Below are 27,924 nucleotides of genomic sequence, written 5' to 3'. Positions count from 1 at the left end.
TTCAACACAGAATAGTGACTGTATATTTATTCATCTGGAAATTTAGAATTTTACTTCTTTGTGACCCAGACTTTTAAAAAAAAATCTCTACAGGCCAGTGACATATCAGGCATATCGGGAATGTACACTGGAGACCACAGTTCATGCCAGCGGCTGGAATAAGGTATTAACCAAATTATCTTTTCTCTTATAAGATTTTAGTGTGTTGATTAAAGTGCAGGAGAAATTGTTGACATCATATAAGAGAAAACTGTTAGAGCTCATTATTTAATGCATAAATCCAATTGTGTTAAGTGGATATTTTTGATTAAAGTGGTTTTTTGATTAATGCTGTGAGATTCTGGTGGCCCAAAAATATGTGTCCCATAGTATGCCATTCTTCCTTCCTATCTCTTCTGAACTTTCTATCATTTCTTCACTTCTCTGTATTAGACATGACATTTATCTCCAGATGGTTATTTGTTACCCTGTGTGTATGTCTTGGGGTGTAAAAGAATAAGAGCTTCATTTGGGAGACCGCTTCTTCTGGTTTTCTCTCTCTCTCTCTCTTTTTTTTTTTTGTTCTTCTGGTTCTCTTAAATGAGTAATACCATTTGTGTTTTATAGTTTACAAGATATCTGATGTCACATCTCATTGGATCATTACAACCATCCTTTGCAGAAGACAGAATGGATTTTATTAGCTTTTGCTTTGTTTATTTATTTAGTTAGATCAGGTGAATAATCAGAGAAAAAAGTTAAGTGACTTGTCCAGGACCCCTTGACTAGGAAATATTGGAACCAACGCTAGAGCTGAGATCTCAGATCTTCTGATTCCAGCTTTAGTGTTTTTTTCCACTGTACCGTACTGCTTACCCATGATCTCAGACTGTATTATCCATTTATCACCTTGAAAAGGCAGAAAGTCTAAGGAAATGTAGTATGGGAGGACTCAGCTCAATATGAGGAAGAAGTGTGGCCCTTAGGATCTTGTGTAGGAATGAGAAAATTCAGTAGAATCATTTTTATAAATAGCCACCTCTACTCTGAATTGATTTTTTTTAAGTTTTCATTTTATCCAACAATTCCATACATCCCTTGGTATTCATCATGACAAATGCACTCCTTAATCTGCATCACCTATTTAACCCGTCCCCCCACCCCTTGCCCTCTACTCAGAACTGTTAATAGTATAGTATGAGTCAGACCGTGTGACCTTACGTACCTAATTGATGTATATTTTTTTAGTCACTTTATAATACAGGCTTTGGAAGCATTATAGCATAATAATTAGCATCATAGGCTTTGTAATTGGACTTGTTTCAAATATCAGCTTTGCCACAGACTAGATGCATGTCTTTGGACAGTTCATTAACCTCTCTAAATCTTAATTTTCTTTTCTAGGTTTTGTTTAAATAATCTGTACACCAAACATGGGGCTCTAACTAATGACCCTGAGATCAAAAGTAGTACACTCTTCTAACTGAGCCAGCCAGGCGCCTCTCTAAATCTTCATTCTCACATATGTGAAATGGATCTAGTAATACTAACCTCATAAATTTTACTAGACTTAAACGACATAATATAGGTTAAATGCTTATTTAGCACATTGCTTGGCACCATAGTAAGCACTCAGGAAACAGTAGCTATTACGTTAGATTTAACACATGAAAACTTGTTCCAAAATAGTCACCATTATGGGGTTTTACTATGTTATTTAGTTGCAAAAAACTTATTTAAAAAGTTTGTTTCATTTCCTTTCTTGGAATAAAAAAAACCTTTTATTTGGATATTTGAAATACATTTATTTATTTTATAAATAAGAATGAGTTTGGTTATGATATATTTCTTAGTATGTCAAACAACACATGTTTAGGTACCTAATATTACTAGCCTTCTTCCCCTATTTTATGTTCTCTTCCTTTCCCTCATGTCCAGTGACTATTAATAATCAACTCTTGTATGTTCTCCTCCCGTTGATCCTAGGGTTGTCCTAAAAAAAAAAAAATCTGAATTAAACCCCAGACTTCACTGTCTCTCTTCACCTGTCTGATTTTCCCATTGTCTGCTTCATTTTAGTCCTTCAGCTGGACCAAGAGCCAAGGCTGTGGCTTGAATAAATACTTCATATAAATAAGCCATGCCAGTTAGAGTATTACTTGCTCTGCTGAATCCAGTATTACTCTCCTACTAAGTCCTCTAGGGCTAAAAAGAATATGGTTGTCTGGTAGGTAATTGAGGCTCAAATGAAACACGCATCAGAGAAAAGAGAAAAAAAGTGTCCACAGAGCATGCCACATTAGGGATAAACCTAATACCTGTTTATCTGTATAGGGATTCTGAAAGCATCTTGGTAGAATACTCTATATCAAAAGAAGTGGAGGAAAAAAGCTGGTCACAAACCTGTATTAGTAGTATGGTCCTTTAAAAAAAGAGAAGTCCAAAAAAAAAAGTCCATGTATAAATGTAGGTATGTATATGCCTAGAAAAACAATTGAAATATGTGCGAAAACATTAAATAATACATAGTAATTATCTCTAAATTGTGGGTTCTTTTCTTTCTTCCCCTGTCCCCACGTGGGTATTGTTTTTTCCTATGTACTTCTCTGCTTCTGAGAAAAAAAGAACAAAATGATCATCAAAGAGAAAAAGCCATGAAATGCTTACCTTTGCCTTTTCTTGGGGGTGTAGACCCTGCCAGAAATGTAATTATGCTCAAGTACATTAATTGAAGGCACTGTGCATGCAATTGGACTGCTGATATAATTACGTTATCTGCAGAATTCCGTAACTGCTCACGACACATTAATAATCACTGTATTTTTTCACCCTGATAAAAACAATTATTTTGATGATGTTCTGGTACTGTAAATGGTGTGCAGAGACACACCACACTTTACATCTTACTGTCCTCTATTTTTCTCACCCTCCTTATATCCTTTTTGTTAAAATAAACACTGTAGGGGTGCCTGGCTGGCTCAGTCAGTAGAACATGTGACTCTTAATCTCAGGGTTGTGGGTTTGGGCCCCATGTTTGGTGCAGAGATTACTTAAAAATAAAATCTTTTTTTTTTTTTAAGATTTTATTTATTTATTTGACAGAGAGAGAGACAGCGAGAGAGGGAACACAAGCAGGGGGAGTGGGAGAGGGAGAAGCAGGCTTCCCGCGGAGCAGGGAGCCCGATGCAGGGCTCGATCCCAGGACCCTGGGATCATGACCTGAGCCGAAGGCAGATGCTTAACGACTGAGCCACCCAGGCGCCCCAAAAATAAAATCTTTTAAAAAACAATAATAGAATAAAATAAACATTGTAACTGGAAAAAGAGAGCCAGCTATAGTGTTAGTACATACTGTTCAAAGTGTAATAAATAAACTTTAGAAAAATAATAGCAAAAATAAATGAATTGTCTTGGGTAATTTTTAGTGACATATTGAATCACTAATATTTTTAAATCTTTATTAAAATTTGAAGCATACACAAAAGCACAGCGAATAGTATAGCAAATCCCATGTATCTTGTCACTCAGCTTCAGTAATTATCAACATATGGCTGGTCTTGTTTCATCTATTTCCCACTCTCCCCCAGATTATTTTGAAGTAGGCTCTAGACATCATTTGATTCATAAATACATTAGTATGTATTTTTAAGGATGATGTAGCCCCCTTTTTTTGGATGTATCTCTTTTTTTAACCAACTGATAATACCACTATTATACCTCAAAATATTAACAGTAATTCTATCATCATATAATCTGTTTAGTATTCAGATTTTTCCAATTGTCTCACAAAGGTATTTCTCTAAGATGATTTGTTTGAATTGTGATGCAAACAAGGTCCATGCATTGCATTTGGCTGATAAGTCTCTTGTCTTTACTTTTTTTAAAAAATTGAAATATAATTCATACCATAAAATTTATATATACCTTTCTAAAGCATACAGTTCAGTGGTTCACATTCACATAGTTATGCAGCCGTCTCCACTGTCTAATTCCAGAACATTTTTATCTTCCCATAAAGAAACCCCACACCTTGTAGTAGTCACTCTCCATTTCCTGTTCCTCCCAGCCCCTAACAACATTACTCTGTCTCTTTAAATTTGCCTATTCTGGACATTTCATATAAATGCAATCATGTAATATGTGTCTTAAGTCTCTTTTTTTTTTTTTTTAAGATTTATTTATTTGAGAGAGAGAGAATGAGAGACAGAGAGTATGAGAGGGAGGAGGGTCAGAGGGAGAAGCAGACTCCCTGCCGAGCAGGGAGCCCGATGCGGGACTCGATCCTGGGACTCCAGGATCATGACCTGAGCCGAAGGCAGTCGCTTAACCAACTGAGCCACCCAGGCGCCCTCTTAAGTCTCTTTTAATATGTAGGCTTACTCTCTCTTGATTTTTTCTTTGCTTACAAGTTATTTCTTCTGTAAAATTTCCTACTTTCTGGATTTTTTTGACTGTATCACTGAGATGTCACTTAACATAGTCCTCTGTATCTGTATTTCCTTTCCATTGGTAGGTAGATCTAGAAGCCTAATCATAGTCAGGTTTAATCTTTTTGGCAAGAATACTTCATTGGTGATGTTCCTTATTTCCTGTTGCATCACACTGGGTGATACATGATGCCTGGTTGTCACTTAAATTTTATTTTGAAGCACATAGGTCAAACATTCAAACCTCATCAATACAGATAAAATTTGTGGGATATGACATTTACTAGAATTGTTAAGTTATAAATTGGTTACTAAATAGTAAATTGATGGATCAAAATATGTATTTTATCATTACAAATATCTATTCTACTGGAAGAGATCCTTGGAACTATAAATTAATATACTTCATTTCTGTACCCAGCAAGCTGTACATTCTTTAATAATAAGATAATATTGTTAGCATGGTACCTATGGGGAGACAGTGAATGGAGGTATTCCTTTTTGATGGTCAAAATTACCTTAGCATTCCTTTACGAAAGTTATTGGAGAGAAAAATAATTTATATGTGTTGTGGGGATTACTATTATCCAGTAAGGAAATGACTTAGAGGAATTCAAAGAGTAAGACTACTTGGTTCCTTTTTAGTCTTAGAGATAAGACTAAAAGAATAGTGGGGACCTTCTAGGAATGGATGCTTGGGGATCCAGTTTTTTTTTTTTTAAGCTTTTTTTTTTTTAGGACTGTGGGAGAGGGAGTGCAAAAAAAAAATCAGGTATAAGGTGATAATTTCTTGTGGGTAGTACACTACCAAATTGATGGACTTGGTTGTAGAAATAACTTAAGAGGTTTTGTGTGTGATCACAAAAATTAGAGGGTAAGTGGGTTTAACTATATAAAGACAGTCTAAATTATACTTAAAAGGTAGTGGGCCTGGAAGTCATCATATAGGTCTCTGAAGACAGGATGTCAAATAGGTAAAAGAGACAGAGCATGTATCATCAAGAATATTACAGTTAGAATTTGTTAGTCCAATAAAGTGAAGTTTCTGTACTCTGGACACTGCATTTCAAGAAAGATATAATTAGGATGGAGAAGAACTGGGAAGGGGTAATCTAAATGATTAAAGCAGTGAAGGAATTGCCAGATGAAGAACAGTCTAAAAGATTAGTAAATTTCAGCCTAAAAAGTATAGTGAATGAGAGGGAATATGATTAAGGACTCAAGACAGTAGTGAAAGGGGATTACAGATTTATCTCTAGATAATTATATAGTAAAACTAGGGCATCTACTTTTTGATACATGAAAGAGGTAAATTTGGAACAAATAAAAATAAGTATTATTTTGTATAGCAAATATAAAGTGTTTGCAACTCATTTCCCTAAGAGGTAATAGAGCTTAAACATGAATAACTTTAAAATATTGCATATTATTAGATTATTATGGGAAATTAGAATGTTTTGAGGTATAGAACATCTCAGGCCTTTGAAGTTATGGTGATCGGAGTCAGTAGGACTGATCAACAAGCTATACCTGACCTGACTGCTCTTACTAAGACAGAGTACTGGAGCTAGATGAACAATAGGTTTTGGGGGTGGGTATTTTTGTTTGTTTTTGTTTTTAATAGTATGACAGGTTTTCTAATTGTGAAGAAAACCTAGTATATTCTTCTTTATAGCCCTAGACCCCTCCATTAGTGTTAGGAAGGGGTTTTTAAATAAATTTTGGGCTGGAGTTCTTTTACAATATCAAAAAGGGAAGATATGTGTTTGTTGCATTCTTTCTTTCAGACTTTGATATAGATTCCTTCAGGACTGCTTTTACTTAAAAGCCAAAGAGTATTAGTAAGACTATAAACTCATTGTCTTTTCTGTTTGTCCTTTTCTGCAGAAATATTTTGTAATCCCTCAGTTATTACCTTGGCATTTCAGTAACAAGGGACTGGAATTGGTTTCATTTCCTTTTGCATTCCTTTTCCAGGCATGTGGAGCCCTCTTGATGGTTTAGACTAAAGAGATTGCATGCAGATGGTTAATTGAAAATGCTTTTAATTCTTTTCAATGTGCAGTTAGTTGTTTTTGGAAGGCAAGGGACTCTCGTATGCCTCTGTCATAAATTTTGACGGTTTTTAAATATTGAGCCACAAGGTTATTAGGAATGATAATAATACCTCCTTAGGGTTTTTTTGTTTTGTTTTTAGATTTTATTTATTTATTTGAGAGAAAGACAGCACAAGCAGGGGGAGAAACAGAGGGAGAGGGAGAGGGACAAGCAGACTCTCTGCTGAGCAGGGAGCCTGACATGGGGCTCCATCCCAGGACCCTGAGATCATGACCTGAGCGGAAGTCAGACACTTAACCGACTGAGCCAGCTAGGTGCCCCCTATTTAGGTTTTTGATGACTTTCTAAGATAGCTGATAATTTTAAAAATTCTCATTTTCAAATAGATATAAAAAGCACATGGTACAAAATGCAGTAAGTACAGAAATGTATACATTGAAAACTATTTTCCCACCCTGTTGCCATTACTTCATTCTCTTCTTAGGCTACCACTATTACCAGTTTTTGTATATTTTTCCAGAGATACTATAGGATTATACAAACATGTATATATATGTGTGTATGTGTATGTATGTGTATTTTAAACACAAATGGTACCATAATTATATACACTGTCCTGTCACTTTTCTCACTGAAAATAAGTCCTGGTGATTGGGCAGTGAACAATCTAATTCTTTTTAACAACTACATGATATTTTGCCAAAATTGATTTAACCAGTCCCTGGTGGGTTGTTTCTAGTCTTTTGCCATTATAAATAATATTTCAGTGAATTCTCTGTACATGTTTCATATACACACATACACATAAGCCCAACTGTTTTCATAAAATAATTGTTTCTACCACCCTATGGTATAAAATCTACATGCATTATTCACAGACATTCTAGTAAGGGGTCAGTGTTTTATTCCTTTATTATAATAAAAATGAGATTCCATAATGATGCATCCAAGTTGTAATTTTCTAGTAGTTGAACATATAAAATGAATTATAAGAATTTCAGTTTGTTTTTTACTCTCTCATCTTTGCCTTAAAGATTTTGGTGCCTCTGATTTTGCTACAACAAATGCTTTTGGAGTTGACAAGACGTGGTCAAGAGCCTCTGAGTGCATTGCTACAGTTTGGTGTGACATATCTGGAGGACTATGCCGCAGAGTACATCACTCAACAAGGTGGCTGGGTATGAGCTGTTAAGTATTTTTTTTTTTAATCTTTAAAAAAAGGTTAAGCTTCTCATTGTGGTTGTTTTTAGCAACATAGGTTTAATGTGAATATTATCATTTAATATTATTTAACATTAATTGCATGAAGATCAGGGGCAAACTATTCATATGGTTTCACTATAAGATTTTACTTTCAGTAAATTGATAGGTGGTGTTTTTAAATCGTTCTTTTAACTACTTTTAAGTAGTTCTAATTATGAAATATTTTATACTAACAAAAAATATTTAAATAATTAAGGGATGAGGAATAATAAAATGAATGCTTATGTATTTGCCATCCCAGTTGAAGAAAAGAACAGACGATACTTTTGAATTTTTTTATATGCCCCTCCTGGATTTCAGCATGCTCTTACCTACTTCACAAGGATAACTCCTATTCTGAATTTTGTTTTTTTATTATAGTTTAATCATACATATATATGTATCTCTAAACAATTACATTATTTTGTATGTTTTGAACTTTATGTGAATAATATACTATATGTATTCTTCTAAACTTGCTTTTTTTTACTCTATGTTGTATTCTTGAGACTCTCCTCAGTCATTGTTTCTCAATTTTCTTTTTTTTATTATCACTCGAAGGATCCTTTTTATTTATTAATTTTTTAGGATCCTTTTTAGACATTTTTATCCTAATCATCTCCTTCCTTCCCCATGAAATTTTGATACTACAGATAGAAGTCTATTTATGTACTGTTGCCCTTTGAAGGGCCACAAGTGATTGTAATATCTAAGATTTCCCCCATCTTGCCAAACCTATTTTCACCCTCTAAATCATCCAGTGATCTGGGTTGATGTATTGGTTGGTGTTTGGTATTCCATTGTGTAGATACATAACAATCTATTTCTCTATAATCTTATCAGTAGACATTTCCATCTTTTTGCTATTACAAACATTGCTGTTATGAACAGTTTTATACATATGTTTCTCTGGTTATATACTTGGGAGTAGAATTTCTGGGTCCAAGGGTATAGACATTTTCAATTTACAAGATAATACCAAAGTGTTTTCCAAAGTGGTTTTCCAACTTATATTCTGTCAGCAATATATAAAAATTTTTGTTGCTCTTCATCTTCCCCAATACTTAATATTGTCAGACTTATTAATTTTTAAAATCATTTATTAAAATAAGATTATTTCGTAATAAGTTTAGATTTACAAAAATGTTATAAAGTATTCCTGCATATTGTTCACCCAGTTTTCCCTAGTGTTAACATCTTACACAACTATGCTACTCTTACCAAATTGACTTTTCTGTATTGATTTCATAGCCAGCAAATTTGTTAAACTCTCTTATTATCCTGATTATTTATCTCTGGATTTGTTGGTTTTTTTCTTTTTAATTATTATTTTTTAAAGATTTTATTCACTAATTTATTTATTTGAGAGAGAGAGAGAGAACGTGCGTGACCCCGGGGGAGGGTGGGTCGCAGAGACAGAATCTCAAGCAGACTCCACACCAACTGTGGGCCCGACTCGTGGCTTAATCTCACAACCCATGAGATCATGACCTGAGCCAAAACCAAGAGTTGGACGCTTAACCGACTGAGCCACCCAGGTGCCCCCCCCACCTTTTTAAAGTTTTTTTCAATTATTTTTATTTGTTTGAGCATGTGAGTGGGGGGCGGGGCAGAGGGAGAGAATCTTCCAGGAGACTCCCCCCTGAGTGCTGAGCCTGACACAGGGCTCGATTTCATGACCCATGAGATCATGACCTGAGACGAAACCAAGAGTTGGTTGCTCAACTGACTGAGCCATTCAGGCGCCCCCCTTTGGGTTTTCTACGTAGAAAATTATACGGTCTGTGAATAATGATAAAATTGTTCCTTAATAACTCTATCTTTTTAACTTTAAAAACTGAAAAAAAAAATCAGGATCTTTCAGTACACTATTAATGGAATTGGTGTTAGAAGACATCCTTGTCTTTTTCCTGATGTTAAAATGAGTGCTTTTAATTATTTCACCATTTAGTTGTATCATTCTCAATGAGTGAGGTTGGACTGTAATTTTTCTTGTTTGGTTTCAGTTTTAAGGGTATGTTGGCTTCATAAAAGAATCCAGAGTTGGGAAGAGTGTTTCCTTTTTTCTATACTCTGGAATAGTTTATATGAGGTTTAAATTATTGTGCCTTGCTTCCTATAACATGCATGTAAAATCACCTGGTGTTTTGAGGGAAGTTTTCTGGTTTTTCCTGTCAACTTTTTTTTTTTTTAAGATTTTTATTTATTTATTTGACAGAGAGAGAGGCCGCAAGAGAGGAGCACAAGGAGGGGGAGTGGAAGAGGGAGAAGCAGGCTTCCCGCTGAGCAGGGAGCCTGATGTGGGGCTTGATCCCAGGACCCTGGGATAATGACCTGAGCCGAAGGCAGACACTTAACGACTGAGCCACCCAGGCGCCCCAACTTTTTTTTTTAATTTTATTTATTTATTTATTTATTTATTTATATTTTTAAAAGATTTTTATTTATTTATTTAACAGAGAGAGAGAGCACAAGCAGGCAGAGCGGCAGACAGAGGGAGAGGGAGAAGCAGGCTCTCCACCGAGCAGGGAGCCCGATGCGGGGCTCGATCCCAGACCCTGGGATCATGATCTGAGCCGAAGGCAGCCGCTTAACCGACTGAGCCACCCAGGCGCCCCTACTTTTATTTTTAAGAAGGCTCCATGTCCAGCGTGGAGCCCAACATGGGGCTTGAGCTCACGACCCTGAGTTTGAGACCTGAGCTGAAATCAAGAGTTGGACACTTAACTGACTGAGCTACCCAGGCACCCCTTTCTTGTCAACTCTTGATAATTTTCCTGGATATTATCCCTAAATTTTCTGAATTGTTGGTGTAGACCTATTCATTATACCCTTTTATTTTTATTCTTTTGGAGGAGAGTGCAATGGATTTTTCTATCTTAATTCTCTGATACTATTTACTTTTAAACATTTTGTTTTGGAGAATTTTGAACATATATGAAAATAGGTAAGATAGTATAATGACTCCCATCACTCAGCCCTAACAGTCACTAATTCATTGCCAATTATGCTTTATTCACACCCTAGTCATGTCCCTTCTTAATACTATTTTAAAGCAAAATCCAGGCATTATATGATTTTATCTAGAAAAATTTCAGTATGGGGGCTCCTGGGTGGCTCAGTAGGTTGGGCATCTGTCTTTGGCTCAGGTCATGATCCCAGGGTCCTGGGATCAAGTCCCACATTGGGCTCCCCCTGCTCATGCTCACTCTTGCTCTTTCTCTCTCTCTCTTTCAAATAAATAAATAAAATCTTTAAAAAAATTTTAGTATGTTGGGTGGTGGGTGGGGGGATGGGTGAAATAGGTGAAGAGGATTAAGAGTACACTTATGAGCACTGAGTACTATATAAAATTGAATCACTATATTGTACACCTTAAACTAATATAACACTGTATGTTCAGTATACTGGAATTTAAAAAATTTTTCAGGGGCGCCTGGGTGGCTCAGTTGGTTGAGCATCTGATTCGATCTGGGCTTGGGTGTTGATCTCAGGGTTGTGGGTTTAGGCCCCACATTGGCCTCCATACTGAGCATGGAGCCTACTTAAAAGTTAAAAACAAAATTGTTTTTTCAGTATGTATCTCTAAAAAATAAAGGTTTTATTTTTATTTATTTATATTTAAACATTTTTAAAAAGATTTTATTTATTTCACAGAGAGAGAGAGAGCACAAGCAGGGGGAGTGGCAGGCAGAGGGAGAAGCAGGCTCCCCCCTGAGCAAGGAACCAGATGTGGGTCTCAATCCCAGGACCCTGGGATCATGACCTGAGCCGAAGGCACACGCTTAACTGACTGAGCCACGCAGGCATCCTTGTTTTCTTTATTTTATTTATTTATTTATTTATTTTTAAAGATTTTATTAATTTATTTGACAGAGAGAGAGAGAGAGCACAAGCAGGCAGAGCAGCAGGCAGAGGGAGAGGGAGAAGCAGGTTCCCCACCGAGCGGGGAGCCTGACGTGGGGCTCGATCCCAGGACCCTGGGATCATGACCTGAGCTGAAGGCAGACGCTTAACCGACTGAGCCACCCAGGCGCCCTGGTTTTCTTTGTTTTTAATCACACTACCATTATCACATCAAAAATTTAAAAATGATTTCTTCATATCCTCAAATATCCTATTAGCATTCAAATTTCTAAATGTCTCAAAAATATCCTCTCTTTTGGATGTGAGGGTGATCTGGCTGTGACAGCTGTCACCCCACTGATTGCCAGGTTTGATTTGACTGATCTGGCTGGCTAGGTGGGTGTCCCTTCCTCTTTCACCCTCCACGTGTGTCCCTCCTGAGCCTGTGCGCTTGGTTAAAGAAGACGACCTTCCCCAATAGAGGAGGACTGTTCTTCCATCAAGGGTATAGGAGTAGCTTGACTCCCCTGTTAGAACCTCAAAACAGGCACTCAAGGTCCATTTATAGAAGAATGTAGAGTAGGCAAATGTCCAAATGAGGCACTGCATGTGATAGTCTGTCTGTCTCTTTCTTTTTTTTTCTTTCTTTTTTCCTTTTTCTTTCTTCCTTCCTTCCTTCCTTCTTTTTAGATTTATTTATTTATTTGAGAGAGAGAAAGAGATAAAGAGCACAAGCAGGGGAAGGGGTGGTGGGAGAGGGAGAAGCAGGCTCCCCACTGAGCAGGGAGCCCGATGTGGGACTCAATCCCAGGACCCTGGGATCATGACCTGAGCCGAAGGCAGATGCTTAACCAACTGAGCCACCCAGGCGCCCCCATTCTGTCTTTCTTAAAAAAAAAAAAAATCCTCTCTTTTAAACTTTATAGTGTATGAAGTTGTATCTTCCTTTTCATTTTTATTGTTATTTCTTAATTTCTTCTTATTTAGTTAGTTTTTGGTTTAAAATAGTTTTTTATTGCCCAGGATATATGTGTGTATGTGTGTCTTGTGTTTTTGTTTTTGTTTTTTTGAGTAAGCTCTAGGCCCAATGTAGGGCTTGAACTCACGACGCCAACATCAAGAGTCATATGCTCAGGGTGCCTGTGTGGCTCAGTCAGTTAACGGTCTGCGTTTGGCTCAGGTCATGATTTCAGGATCCTGGGATCAAGTCCCACGCTGGGCTCCCTGCTCAGTGGGGAGTCTGCTTCTCCCTCTACCCTTCCCCTGCTGGTGATCTCTCTCTCTCAAATAAATAAGATCTTTTTATTTTATTTTATTTATTTATGTATTTATTTATTTATTTGACAGAGAGAGACACAGCGAGAGAGGGAACACAAGCAGGGGGAGTGGGAGAGGGAGAAGCAGGCTTCCTGCCAAGCAGGGAGCCCGATGCGGGGCTCAATCCCAGGACCCCGGGATCATGAACTGAGCCGAAGGCAGACGCCTAACGACTGAGCCACCCAAGTGCCCCAAATAAGATCTTTTTATTTATTTATATTTTTTTAAAGATTTTATTTATTTATTTGACAGAGACACAGCGAGAGCAGCAACACAAGCAGGGGGAGTGGGAGAGGAAGAAGCAGGCTTCCTGCCGAGCAGGGAGCCCGATGTGGGGCTCGATCCCAGGACCCTGGGATCATGACCTGAGCCGAAGGCAGACGTTTAATGACTGAGCCACCCAGGTGCCCCCTAAGATCTTTTTAAAAAAGGACTCATATGCTCTACTGACTGAGCCAGCAAGGTGCCCCTCTTTTCTTTTTTTTAATAACTATAAATTCAAACTTAGGGAAGCTTTCCTTTGTCTTGAAAAACAAAACAAAATAACAAAGCTTCTGTATCATTTGCTAACCTGATTTTATTTATTTATTTATTATTATTTTTTTAGAGACAGGGAGCGTGGGGGAGGGGCAAAGGAAGAGGGAGAGAGAGAATCCCAAGCAGGCTCCACGCCCAGCATGGAGCCCCATGTGGGGCTCAATCTCATGACCCTGTGATCATGACCTGAACTGAAATCAAGTCAGAGGCTTAAATGAATGAGCCACCCAGGCGTCCCTTGTTATTTAAGATTTATATTTTTTTTTGAGAGAGAGAGAGCACAAGCAGGGGGAGGGGCAGTGGGAGAGGGAGACAATCTCAAGCAGACTCTGCACTGAGCTCAGAGCCTGAAGAGCTGGATCCCATGACCCCGACATCATGACCTGAGCCGAAATCAAGAGTTGGATGCCTTACCGACTGAACCTTGCCGACTGAGCCTCCAAGGTGCCCCTGATTTCATCTTAAGAAAGAAGTGGTAGTTATATTGTAAAAGTAAAATTTCTACCATGAATGTTGCAGTTCTATGTCTGGTGACACTAAAAGGAGACAATAGCATTGTTGCCAAAATTATAATCTGTTGGTGGCATTTGTGGGAAAAGAAGGAAGCCCTTGCAAATTTCTAAATAACAGTCAACTGCTAGGAAATTCTAAACTTACAGGCCAAAGAGGGAATGAGGTTAGTAAAATGCCTCAACAGAGTTTGAATAAAATACTGGATTTGAGAGTTACTGGAACTTGGATATGCAAAAATAGGGTGGTAAGTTGGGTCATGCTTACAGTGGTCTCAAGTTCAAGTGAACTGCTGTGATAATATACCACTTCATATGTCTCATACTTTTCAAGGAGCTTTTCTTTCCCTCAGTAGGTGCTGGCAGAAGGTACGCTCAGTCATTTTCAATATAGATGCCTAGATCCAAAGCCAAAGCATGAGAAAGGAAGAGAGATGGAATGAAGAGAGTCTGCAAAAAAAAAAAAAAAAATACCCCCTTTCTTTCTGGTTTCACTTTTCCTCATGCTCCCAGAAACGGAGTGGAAACTGAAGTGGAACTCCCTGGAGGAATGGTTTCAGGCCTGCTGGACCAGTCAGACATACAGTCTATACTTTGCTTCAAAGCATCAGCTTTTCTAACTTCTGACTGAGAGCTATGATCTCTGCTGCTGTGCATTTCTACATTAAACATATAATCTGCCCATCTTTTTGTGGGGAAGGACTGTCACAGTAAGGACTTCCCCTTGAACTACTCTGTCCTGATTCATGTGCTCTCAAAAGAATCTCTTCCATGTCTCCAGTGTAGATAGAGGGTTGAGGAAGATACATGAGCCAGCCCCCCATTTTCCTCATTGCCATTATCATTGCCGTTGCTGCTGTTCATGGTAGCTCCACCCAGGAATCTTCCTCACCTACATGGTGCTTTACAACAAGGGAAGAATTATAATACAGGGAATATAATTCATTCCCTTCTCAATTTTCAGTTTTATTATGATACAGTACATCAAAGTTTTTTGGTTATTATAATTTGTTACAGAGAAAGTAGCTCATTTATTCAACTGAAATGTGTGTGCTAAAGAAAAGAGCAATAATATGAATAACTAGTTTGTTGATATTTAAATTTTTTAATGTGTTTTTAATCTCTAAATTTGAATGCCCAATCTGTATTTCACATTGTTAGGTCTAAGCACTCTGTTTTTCGTGTGTTTAAAACCAAGAGATTGCTTTTTTGACTAATTGGTGAAAATGTATCCTCTGATACAAAGTGTCAGCATGAATCATCTTTAAGGTACTCTGTGTTAAACATTACATTGACAGGTCTTAATACCATTATGGTCATTCTTCTAGAGGAGAATGATTTGGCTACATGATGTTGCATGTCTGTTATATAAAGTCTATAGTATGATTTCTATGGGTAATGTGTTTGTCTTCAGCCACTTGAACACAACATCAGGGTAAAACAAACTGTCTAGCTGTCAAAGTGGAACTAATTTTGAAAACCTACAGGAAGGGAGGAGGTGATGGCAGCTATAATCTGTTGGATGAAGGGTTTGGGCATATAGATCTGCAGAGAGGAAAATAATATTTTGTTCTCTAAATTATAAAAAGAAATGGCTGGGATAAATGCCTTTTGGATTTCGGCAGATAGTTTTGTTTTTTCTATGATTTATGTTTTGTGATCATTTTTGTCTTATTATATTTGAGATGATTTTTCCATTGTACTGGTATTGAGAAGAGCACTTTATTGAGGCTTCTAAGTAACATGACTGGTGTGGATTTTTTTTAATAGACTGTAGAGCAGTTGTAGGTTCACAGAAATATTGAGGGAAGGTACAGAGATTTCTCATATACTACCTGCCTGCACACATGCATAGCCTTCCCTGTCATCAACATCTCCCATCAGAGCGGTACATTTGTTACAACTCATGAACCTCTGTGGACACATCATTGTCAGCCTAAGACCATAGTTTACGTTACAGTTTACTGTTGGTGTATATTCTGCAATTTGGACAAACTCATGATGACATATATCCACCACTATAGTATTACACAGAGTAGTTTCACTTTTCTAAAAATCCTGTGTTCCACTTGTTTGACTCTCCCTCCTGCCTCACCTCTGGCAACCACTGATCTTTTTACTGTCTCCATAGTTTTTCCTTTTCCAGAATGTCATATAGTCGGGACCATGTGATATATAGCCTTTTCAGATTGGCTTCTTTCACTTAGTAATATGCATTTAAGTTTCCTCTATGTCTTTTTATGGCTTGATAGCTCATCTCTTTTTAGCACTGAATTTTTAGCACTCCTTTGTCTGGATGTACCACCGTTTATTTACCCATTCACCTAGTGAAGGAGATCTCAGTTGCTTCCAAGTTTTGACAATTAGGAGTAAAGCTGATACAATCATCCATGTGCAGGTTTTTGTGTGGACTTGAGCTTTAAACTTCTTTGTGTAAAAACCAAGGAGTGCAGTCTGGTAAGAGTATGTTTAGTTTTGTAAGAAACTGCCAAGCTGTCCTCCAAAGTGGCTGTACCATTTTGCATCCCCCCTGGCAATGAATGAGAGTTCCTTTCGCTCCATAGACTCACCAGCATTTGGTGGTGTTGGTGTTAGACTTTGGCTATTTTACTAGATGTGTAGTGGTATCTTGTTTTAATTTGCATTTCCCTGATGACATATGATGTGGAGCATCTTTTCATATGCTAATTTGCCATCTGTACATCTTCTTTGGTGAGGTATCTGTTAAGGTGTTTGGCCCATTTTAAATATCAGATTGATTGCTTTCTTATTTAAGAGTTCTTTGTATATTTTGGATAATAATTCTTTATTAGGTGTGTGTCTTTTGAAATTGTTTTCTCCCAGTCTGTGGCTTGTCTTTGCATTCTTTCAATATTGTCATAGACATTTTCAATCTTCTTTTTTTTTTTAAGATTTTATTTATTTATTTGACAGAGAGAGGCACAGCGAGAGAGGGAACACAAGCAGTGGGCAGAGGGAGAGGGAGAAGCAGGCTCCCCGCTGAGCAGGGAGCCTGACATGGGGCTCGATCCTAGGACCCTGGGATCATGACCTGAGCCAAAGGCAGATGCTTAATGACTGGGCCACCCAGGCGCCCCAGATTATAATTTTTTATTTTTGTTTATGTGGCATTAGAATTACAAGATAGGGCTTTTGGTTTCTTTCTCTTTTTACTTTATTTATTTTTTTTTTTTTAAAGATTTTATTTATTTGACAGAGAGAGACACAGCGAGAGAGGGAACACAAGCAGGGGGAGTGGGAGAGGGAGAAGCAGGCTCCCCGTGGAGCAAGGAGCCCGATGCGGGGCTCGATCCCAGGACCCTGGGATCATGACCCGAGCCGAAGGCAGACGCTTAACGACTGAGCCACCCAGGCGCCCCTTTCTCTTTTTACTTTATTTTTTAACCCTGCCAGAGAGTGGCGAGTTAATAAAGACTGGAAATCCACAGGATTAATTTGTGGCCTCCAGCTCTGCCAAATATTAGTCTTGTGTTTTGGGGGAAATTCATTTAACTTCTCTGAGCCTCAGTTTTATCAATTACAAAATGGGAAGAATAGCTCTCTGTCTCACAGAAATAATGATATAAAAGTGTTTTGTGAAAATGCTACATTTTTACAAATGTCAGGTTTTCAGATATGTCTTTAAGAGTGTGTATTTTTTTCCTCTCCCTGAGTCTGAAGATTCCTTTGCGTTTTGATTCTGACTTTTCAATGCCCTGCAGCGCACTTAGGGCACAGACTAGTTGGCATATTATGATTCTTCCTGACTCATCCTTGTTCCCTCCCTCTTCTTTCTCACTGTCTTTCATTTCCTGGGATTGTGTTGCTACATTAGAAGTAAGTCTGTCTCCTGAAAAGGGCAGTACAAGTCCACCGTGGTAAGGCTTCTCTTTTATTTTCTATGTCATGTACTAAACTATATACTTACTATGAAAGATTTAGTTTTGAATTACATAAAAGCTTATTGGTGAAAATGTCATCTGATGTCTACTATAATATTTAATATATTTTTTTAAAGATTTTATTTATTTATTTGACAGAGAGACACAGCGAGAAAGGGAACACAAGCAGGGGGAGTGGCGGAGGGAGAAGCAGGCTTCCTGCTGAGCAGGGAGCCCGATGCGGGGCTCGATCCCAGGACCCCGGGATCATGACCTGAGCCAAAGGCAGACGCTTAATGACTGAGCCACCTAGGCGCCCCAATATTTAATATTTAAGTAGTTTGAATAAAATTAATTTTTGCCTTTTTTCTTTTTGACTTAAAGCTTCTCATTTCCATTTTAAGAATAGAAAGCCACAAAAAGTGTTTTTGTTTGTAATCAAGAATATTTGAAGACTGTCTTTTGGGAACTTTTAGGTAAGAGCAGAGTTTTTATACTCCGGGAGGTGACACATAGTTTGTGATCTAAAAATCACTAAGTGGGTTTTGTGATTGAAATAATTTTAGTGTAATGAGGGTAAGTACTGTTTCATGAAGTCCATGTGTTTTATATGCAGGTGTGAGTATTCATTGCACTGTGTTCCAAAATACATTTTTTGTGGGTCTTGGTCATCATAATAGATGGAAAATTATTTCTCTGGAATATCTTTCCCACTTTGCATTTTCTCATTTTAGGTTAATAGTGATCTGAGAGACATATGGTATCCTGCTTGACTGAATGTAGAAGAGTAATTATCTGTTTCTATTTTTTAAGGGGAATACTTGAGAGATAGATATTGTATAAAGGCCAAGAAGTAACCGTAACGGTTTGTTGGTACATCTTAGGGCAGGTTAGTCCCTAGATGAGTTTACCAGGGAATATGTCTTTGGAGTTCTGCCAAAGCATCTTCAGATGGAAAAGTTAAGTCTGTAAGGAGCTCAATTTGTCAGCAGCTATGACCCTGAAGGTAAAATACTGCTTGAAGTGGCAGAATAATTTGTAACTGATGTGAACCCAAAAAAAGGAAGCAAAATGCAGTCGATATAAGCAGAATAAAGCGGCAACTGCACATTTTTGAAGTGGTTCTTTTAATGATCTGCAAGCTGTTTTTATTTTGTTCCTACCACCAAAACCAAAGTTACATTTATATTTTCTTACATTTATTTAAAGATACTCCCCTTGGGCGCCTGGGTGGCTCAGTTGGTTAAGCGACTGCCTTCGGCTCAGGTCATGATCCTGGAGTCCTGGGATCGAGTCCCACATCGGGCTCCCTGCTCAGCAGGGAGTCTGTTTCTCCCTCTGACCCTCCCCCCTTTCATGTGCTCTCTCTCATTCTCTCTCTCTCTCAAATAAATAATAAATAATAAATAATCTTTAAAAAAATAAATAAATAAAGATACTCCCCTTATCTCCATATTTCAGTTTCTTTTCTCCCTTTTTATTGGAAAGGTTTCATGCACATATCTTCGTGTACTTCGTGTACTTGCTTGAAGAAAACAAGAATAACCTTTTCTATTTACTTCTTGCAGTAAACTCAGGGGAAAACATCTGTATGGTAATCAGGGGACTTCAGCCCAAGAGTTAATGTCATGTAGTTGATAAAAAGCATGGTCTCTGGAGGTAAACTGCCTGAGCTTAAATCCAGTTCAGTGACTTTGAACAATTATCCTCTTCAGTTGATTCAGTTTCCTGGTCTGTAAAATGGAAATAATAATAAGGCTTACTCTATAGCCTTGTGAGGTTTAAATAGGTTAATATCAGTAAAATCTTCAGAAGGGCACATGGTAGGAGTATGTGGGGGTTACTGCATGTTACTGACAAGCTGTTCTCGTAGCAGGCTTGGTCATCATAATAGATGGAAAATTTGAAGTTTGAATAAAATTATTATAAAATAATATAATCTCTCTGGGCTTTCTCTGGTTTAGTTTTTGTTTTTGTTTTCAAAGAAAGATACAGTTCTCTGATTCTTTGTGCATATTTAAACTCTGATAGTTGGTCCAAATTAGTTTTGTGTTTTTGAGTCCTGGAAGTTACTCCTTTATGTTTTTTATATCAATGGGACTAAAAAAATATTTCCAACAACATAAATATTTTGTGCTAAAAATGATTTTAGATTGTTGGACTGGCTCTAATACTACTTGTAGATTTTATTCCCCCTAATCTGCTAAATTTTTTTTTTTTAAGATTTTTTTAATCCATTTTACAGAGAGCACAAGCAGAGGGAGCGGCCGGCAGAGGGAGAGGGAGAGGGAGAAGCAGGCTCCTCACTAAGGAAGGAGCCCGAGGCGGGGCTCGATCCCAGGACCCTGGGATCGTGACCCAAACCGAAGGCAGACACCTAACCAACTGAGCCACCCACGCAACCCTAATGTGTTAAATTTTACCCAAAGTATTATCCAAAAAAGCTCTTTATCTTTTAGTGAAAGCCTACTCTTAATGGTAATTGTTAAGAGAGAGGCCTCTATTTTTATATTTTTGCTTCATATGAATTGGTCCGAGGAGTAAAAGTCTCAGTGGTCATCTATTTTTCTTTAATGCTTCTTACATAAGAGCACGAAATTTTTGGTGAATCTTTATTAAAATATCACGTTCCAAGTAAGAAATAAATTGTAAGGCAGGGAAGGCCATGACAGCAAGGAAAAAAGCAATTAAATCTGAATTGACTTCTGAGCCATATTTTATTCCAAGGTTGTAATTTGACAGACTTCTTGAGCAAGGGAACAAAGAGTGTTTGTTCTTAACTCTTGTTAGCTTTAAGCTGTTAAAAATAAAGCAAAATGTCATTTTATACTGAATTCTATTGCAGTTTGTTAACTTTTCCCTTATTTCTTCATGATCGAATTTTTGAAATTTCCATTTCATTTGTTTTGGCTTACAGCCCTAAAGAATAAGCAGCAAAGGTTTCCTTTCTGGGGATTGAAATTTTTGCCTTTTGTTTTATGGTTCTTTTGTTTTTGTTTTTGCTTTTTGCTTTTTTAATCAGTTCTTGCTATGAGAGTTTCTGTTTTTAGAAGTGCAGAGAAGTAACTTGTTGAGGATTCTTATCAGTGAGCACTTAAGACCGCTCTGACCCTTGGATAACCTTCTGTTTGAAGAGCTCTGTAATTGTAAAGCGGCTCTGTGAATCCAGCTGTACTGTACGTCTCTTGAAGTGGCATGGAGTGTGAACGGAATGAGAGCAGATGTGATTCGAAGGCTAAGAATAAACAACGTGAGAAGTTACATTCTTTATCTCTTAATGACTCAGTTGGGAGGTGAGGGTGGCTAGGAGCACTTTTTGAGTTTTTTAGATGAAACTTGGACAATGTTCATGGAAGGCTAACAAGAACACACTGTTTTAAGTTACTAGTAGTGGAGTAACTGATGTTCTTTGACTGTTTTGCGTAACCCTGACGTGCAGTTTCTTTGAGAAAATAGGGTAGTCTTACTTGCTTCTTGGGGGTCATAGACTGTGATTGGTTCATTCAGTGGTATAATTCTCTTAACACTCTTTTCCAGCTTCTTCCTCTTCATTTAACAAAAAGAACCCAGTTTTTAAATGTGGGGTTTCAATAATGAAGAAAAAAAATGTAATCTTAAGCAGTGCCTCATTACCCTTCTTTTTTAGCTACTTTGCAAGGTTTGAAGATAGAGAATTATAAAGTTGCTGAGCCATATTTAGTTTCTCATTTGGAGACTTTGAGAAAGCAAATAAATGAAACAAGTGTACTAAAGTCAAGTCAGTAAGGGACAATTATGTACTTCATGCTACCTTATACTATCACTACTCTTCTTCACTACTTTTCCCTCCTTGTAAAATTATTCTTTATATGAGCCTTTATTTCTGTTTTCACAATGAAGCTCCTTGAAGAGATGATTTAATAAGCAGATAAACTTTTGAGTCTATAAATGACATGGCAAAGAGAAATCCCTTTGTAACAAGGTGTTAGAGGATTTGCATGACTAATTAGAATTGTGTTCTGGCAAAGAGCTAGGTAAGTACAACTTCACAGGAAAATTGAGTTTAACTCTTGATCTGGCTTTGGTGACTGGGTCTTCCTTACTCTTGGACCTCCAGGTATACTCTTCCAAAAAGGTTACAGAAATGGTTCCCTGGGTAGCTATTTTCATTCGTGTTGCCTACTATCATTCTCTGTTATTGGTGGTTCATCAAGAATCAGCAAACTTAGAATATCCTTATAGTCACTCAGTAGTCTTAATCATCTTTTCATTGTGCTAGAGTATGTTTGGGCTTTGGGTAGGATACTGAGGAAGCCAAATTGATTGCAGCCATTATACCCATTTTTGTTGAGCAAGATCTAATACCTGGGTCCCACCTTCAAAGATTCTAATTTGATTGTTATGGGTTGTAACTTTAGCATAGGAAATCTTAAAACTTTCACAGGTATCTCTAATTAGGCAGGAGAGTTTGAGGGCTGCTATGTTACCTGATCTCCCCAACTAGATTATAGACCCTTTGAAACAGATTTTAATTCTAAAATTCTTAAGCTTTATTAGATTGGTGATTATATGCTTATTAGTTAAACACAACTATAAACATAATGAAGCCAGTTGTTTAATTGTTCAAAATAAATATCAAGAAAGCCATGGTGAAGTACAAATTTTTTAGTGGGTAGTGTAGAATACCAAGAAAGGAAATGATGGTTGTAGAGCTCAATCAGGAAATGCTTCTTGGACGAAGTATAGTCGCATCTTGAAGAAGTGTGAAAGACTTATGTTGGAGAGCACCAAGGCATTAGTTGGATGAGTTGTGAGATCCAGCTTAGGTGATTTGGAGTGGCCATGACTCTGAATAGCAAGACTTTATTTGTTATGTCTAAACTTTTGCGTTTGAGCCATTTGTGATATATCCTAAACTGAGTTTTGGTTATGAAAAAAGCAGTCCTGAACTTGTTTGGTTCTGCTCAGACCTCCACTGGGTGTCTTTCTTCTCTGTGTTTAGTAGAAAAGGTTGGCTAACAGATGTGTTTCCTCTTCAGAGAGGCTTGCAGGTCTAGAACAGCAGGTTATGACACATGTTCCATCTCTGCGATTCCAAGGCAGCAATCATGCACAAAGAGAAATGACAGATGTTCCTCAGTGGAAGAGACCCCAGATCCATGAGCTGGATCAGCTTGTCGTTAAGTTCCCCCTAAATTAATATTAATCTATTAGTGGGCGCCTGGGTGGCTCAGTTGGTTAAGCGACTGCCTTTGGCTCAGGTCATGATCCTGGAGTCCCGGGATCGAGTCCCACATCGGGCTCCCTGCTCGGCAGGGAGTCTGCTTCTCCCTCTGACCCTCCTCCCTCTCATGCTCTCTGTCTCTCATTGTCTCTCTCTCAAATAAATAAAATCTTAAAAAAAAAAAAAAATTAATCTATTAGTATATATTATATATAATTCTATTAATATAATATGTGTGGAATTCTGTAAGGCACTTGGCACAAGGCTGAGAAAAAAAAAAACCCGGTACAATGAAGATGTTTAAAAACGTATCTTTGGGGCGCCTGGGTGGCTCAGTCGTTAAGCGTCTGCCTTCAGTTCAGGTCATGGTCCCAGGGTCCTGGGATCGAGCCCCACATCGGGCTCCCTGCTCGGCGGGAAGCCTGCTTCTCCCTCTCCCACTCCCCCTGCTTGTGTTCCCTCTCTCGCTGTGTCTCTCTGTCAAATAAATAAATAAAATCTTTAAAAAAAAAAAAGTATCTTTAATCTCTTAAGAACTTAGTAGGGGTATAAGACAGATACACACAATTTATTATATATTTTATAAGCAAAGAGAACAGATAACTCATTTAAGAGTTTAAAGGTAATGAGAAGGATTCAGAAGGGCAGAACTGAGGAGAAGGGCATTCTGGGTGACTTGAGTCAGAAGAGGGGAGTTTGAATTCTCTTCAGCACCAGCAGTATGTGACCTTGGACAACAAACACTGCGTATGCATAGAAATCTAGAAATGAATAAAGAACAGTACCTATCAGTGCCTGAGAAAATCAAAATAGCTGGTGTTCAGTGCTTCTTTTGTATCCAAAGATGGGACCAGTTTTCCTGTTAAGCATTTGCTGACCATCACTATTTACTTGGCTTATGTTAGGCATTACAAGGAGGATAGCAAAGACTTTTAAAGCATGTTTTCGTCCCTTGAGGTGTTATAATCTAGTTGGGGAATGACTAATACTTGTGAAAAAATTAGCAAGAAGTATGGTACAAAAGTATAATTATGGTATTTTGTGTAACCTAGACTCAGAGCTATGAGTTCAGGAGAAATAAGAGGGGGATTGGATTCAGTCCAGAGGGGTTAGAATTTAAGCCGGACCCAGATGGAGCCAGATGAAGAGTCTTTAGCCATGGATAAGTTTCAGGGAGTGTGAAATTTCTCCTAAAATGGTGTGTATGCTTTGTGTGAATGCGCAGTTTTAAAAGAAAAGTCTCACATCTTTTGTTATATTTGTGAAATATTTTCTGCTCCTCAAAATGTTAGCACCATTATCTACATGAATAAGAAGACAGGGCTTGGGGATTTAGTACAGCGTTTGTAGGGAACAATGAGCAACCTTGCCAAGATAAGTCTTCCCTCTTATATGGGACACCTAATTTGTGATTAACACAAATTTGGGCTAATGGCTCTAGGAATAGAAAGGAGAGAACACCCAGCAATTGAACTACTAGGTATTTATGCAAAGGATACAAACATAGTGATTTGAAGGGGCACATGCACCCCAATGTTTATAGCAGCAATATCCACAATAGCCAAAATATGGAAAGAATCCAGATGTCCATTGACAGATGAATGGATAAAGAAGTTGTGGGGGGTGTGTACACACACACACACACACACACTAGAATATTACTCAGCCATCAAAAAGAATGAAATCTTGCCATTTGCAACTATGTGGATGGAACTAGAGCGTATTATGCTAAGCGAAATAAGTCAGAGAAAGACAAATATATGATTTCACTCATATGTGGAATTTAAGAGACAAAACAGATGAACATTGGGGAAGGGAAGGAAAAATAAGATGAAAATCAGAGAAGGAGACAAACCATAAGGGACTCTAAACCATAGAAAACAAACTGAGGGTTGCTGGAGGGGAGGTGGGTGGGAGGATGGGGTAACGGTGATGGGCATTAAGGAGGGCACTTGATGGAATGAGCACTGGGTGTTATATGCAACTAATCACTAAATTCTACCTCTGAAACAAATAATGCATTATATGTTAATTAAATTGAATTTAAATAACAAAAAAAAACAAGAAAGGAAAGATTGGCCTTACCTCCTCCCTGTACTGCAGCCTTTTTGTAAAAAAAAATTTATATTTGGTTTCCTGGGAAAATATTTAATGTGCCCAAGAAGAAATAATATATTATTCTAAATATTGTATGACTTTGCCCTCTTGCTTTTTAACTGAAGGAGACAATTAGAAATAGATTTCAAATGTAGCACTACTTACTCTGTTTTATAAAATTCAAACTGAGCCTTTATCTAATGGCCAGATGCTACCTTAGATTCATCTCTTCTGTTCTGAGTTAGTAATGGTGTCTAAGAGTTGCCATATTGGGGGGTGGGGGAAGTTGAATTCATTTTTCAGTAAAACCAAGATCTTTGTCAAACTCAGCAAGAGTGCAGGGAAACTACTCCCCTCTATGAGATAGAGACATATACTTATTTTATTTCCAGAAAGACATTGGTAGTTTGCTTTCCATGAATTAACACTGAAGCTTCAGCAAGGCCTCCTTACCCTTCTTTTTAACTACTTTGCAGAGCTTGAAGGTAGAGGATTGAAAGCTGCTGAGCCATATTTAGTTTCTCACTTGGAGATTTTGAGAAAGCAAATAAATAAAACAAGTGTACCAAAGTCAATACAATTATGAACTTCATGCTACTTTATATTATTACTACTTTACTACCTTTTTCCCTCCTTGTAAAATTATTCCTTATTTCTCGTTTTCACAGTGGAGCTCCTTGAAGAGATGATTTAATAAACAGATAAACCTTTGCATATATAAATTATTTGGCAAAGAGAAATCCCTTTGTAACAAGTGTAGAGAATTTGCATGACTAATTAGAATTGTGTTCTGGGGGCGCCTGGGTGGCTCAGTTGTTAAGCGTCTGCCTTCGTCTCAGGTCATGATCCCAGCATCCTGGGATCCAGCCCCGCATGGGCTCCCTGCTCCGCGGGAAGCCTGCTTCTCCCTCTCCCACTCCCCCTGCTTGTGTTCCTGCTCTCGCTGTGTCTCTCTCTGTCAAATAAATAAATAAAATCTTAAAAAAAAAAAAAAAAAGAATTGTGTTCTGGCAAAGAGGTAGGTAAATACAACTTCACAGGAAATTTATTTAATTTTTTCTAGTAGTCTCTACATCCAACATGGGGCTCAAACTCATGACCCCAAGCACATGAAAAGATGTTCAGTATCATTGGTCATTAGTGAAATACAAATCAAGACCAAAATAAGATATCACTTCACATCCCTGTAGGATGGTTCTAATAAAAAAATAAAACAGGGGCGCCTGGGTGGCTCAGTCGTTAAGCGTCTGCCTTCGGCTCAGGTCATGATCCCAGGGTCCTGGGATCGAGCCCCTCATCGGGCTACCTGCTCGGCGGTGACTCTGCTTCTCCCTCTCCTACTCCCCCTGCTTGTGTTCCCTCTCTTGCTGTGTCTCTGTCAAATAAATAAATAAAATCTTTAAAAAATAAAAAAATAAAACAGACAGTAACAGGTGTTAGGATGTGGAGAAATTGGAACCCTTGTACATTGCTGGGAGGAATATAAAACGGTACCGTTGCTTTGGGAAATAGTTTGGCAGTTCCTCAATAAATTAAACATAGAATTATATGACCCAGCAATTTCACTTCTAGCTATATCCTCAAAAAATTGAAAATAGGTGGTCAAACAAAAACTTTGTGGATATTCACAATCACCAAAAGGTGGAAACAACCCAGATGTCAACCAGCTGATGAATTAATAAACAAAATGTGGTATAGCCATACAACAAAATACTGCAAAGCCGTAGAAAGAAAGGAAGTACCCATACATACTACAGCATGGATGAGCCTTGAAAACATTATGTGCAGTGAAAGAGCCTAGACATGAAGGGCTTGCTCTTTGAGATAATGGAAATGTTCAGGAATTAGAGTGGTGATGTTTGCACACATTGTGAATATACTAAAAACCACTGAATTGCGCCCCTAAAAATGGTGAATGTTAGGTTATGTAAATTTTATGAATGTAAATATCAATACTAAAAAACGAATAAAAGATTTTTTAAAAGAACACCAATTTCTAATGGTATGCCCTGCCCTTTGTTTTAGAGACCTGTACAAAAGAAATGCAGGAGATTCTCTTCATCTGACTCAAATTATTTCACAGCTCATGTTGAGATTGTTGAATATCCACTAATCTCAAGTTCCTAGGAGGTAGCAGACCCCAATTTATATGTACATTCTTAAAAAAAAAAATTGAAAGTTTTTTTTTTACTAAATCATGATCATTGTAAAAAGTGTATAGAATACACTTCTTATAGTTCTATCCCATAGAAATAACCCATATATTGGTTTAATGTATACTATTGTAAAGAGAGATTTTACTTTTGTGATACCTCTATTTAGAAGAGATGAGGAAGGAGGAAAAAGTTTGTTAATTACCTTTTCTATCCAAGGGAAGGGTATTGTTTCAAATTGCTTTCAGTTTTAAAAATTTATAGTCTAGGGGCACCTGTGTGGCGCAGTCGGTTAAGCCTCTGCCTTCGGCTCAGGTCCTGATCCCGGGTCTTGCTCAGCGGGAAGCCTGCTTCTCCCTCTCCCTCCCCCGCCTGTGCTCTCTGTCGCTATCTCTGTCTCTCTTTCAGATACATAAATAAAATCTTTAAAAAAAATTTTTTTTGGTTGGGGGGCGTCTGGGTGGCTCAGATGGCTAAGCAAGTGTCTGCCTTCAGCTCAGGTCATGATCTCCAGGTCCAGGGATCGAGCCCCACTTCGGGCTCCTAGCTCAGCGGGGAGTCTGCTTCTCCCTCTCCCTCTGCCTCTCCCCCTGCTTATGCTCTCTCTGTCTCTCTTTCTCTCAAATGAATAAATAAAATCTTTAAAAAAAAATTTTTTTTTTTTTTAGTCTAGGT

General features: G+C 37.8%; 1 protein-coding gene and 1 pseudogene across 5 annotated transcripts in view; one reads left to right on the top strand and one right to left on the bottom strand.

Annotated features, from left to right (window-relative positions):
- BCL2L13 (BCL2 like 13) overlaps window positions 1–27,924 on the top strand; it is an 89,161-nt gene that overhangs the window by 52,046 nt on the left and 9,191 nt on the right. For 3 of the 5 annotated variants that reach the window (XM_078075400.1, XM_078075403.1, XM_078075402.1), the window contains exons 5-6: window positions 94–163; window positions 7,499–7,642. In XM_078075400.1, coding sequence (XP_077931526.1) covers window positions 94–163; window positions 7,499–7,642 — 214 coding nt within the window. Of the gene's footprint in view, window positions 1–93; window positions 164–7,498; window positions 7,652–27,924 lie in introns of all 5 variants that reach the window. The other 2 variants (XM_078075405.1, XM_078075404.1) reach the window with 2 other exon arrangements.
- LOC118542372 (BCL2/adenovirus E1B 19 kDa protein-interacting protein 3-like pseudogene) lies at window positions 13,713–14,788 on the bottom strand (annotated as a pseudogene).

Source organism: Halichoerus grypus, chromosome 6, assembly GCF_964656455.1.
Source record: "Halichoerus grypus chromosome 6, mHalGry1.hap1.1, whole genome shotgun sequence".
Taxonomy (NCBI): domain Eukaryota; kingdom Metazoa; phylum Chordata; class Mammalia; order Carnivora; family Phocidae; genus Halichoerus; species Halichoerus grypus.
This window is presented reverse-complemented; position numbering and strand designations above follow the sequence as displayed.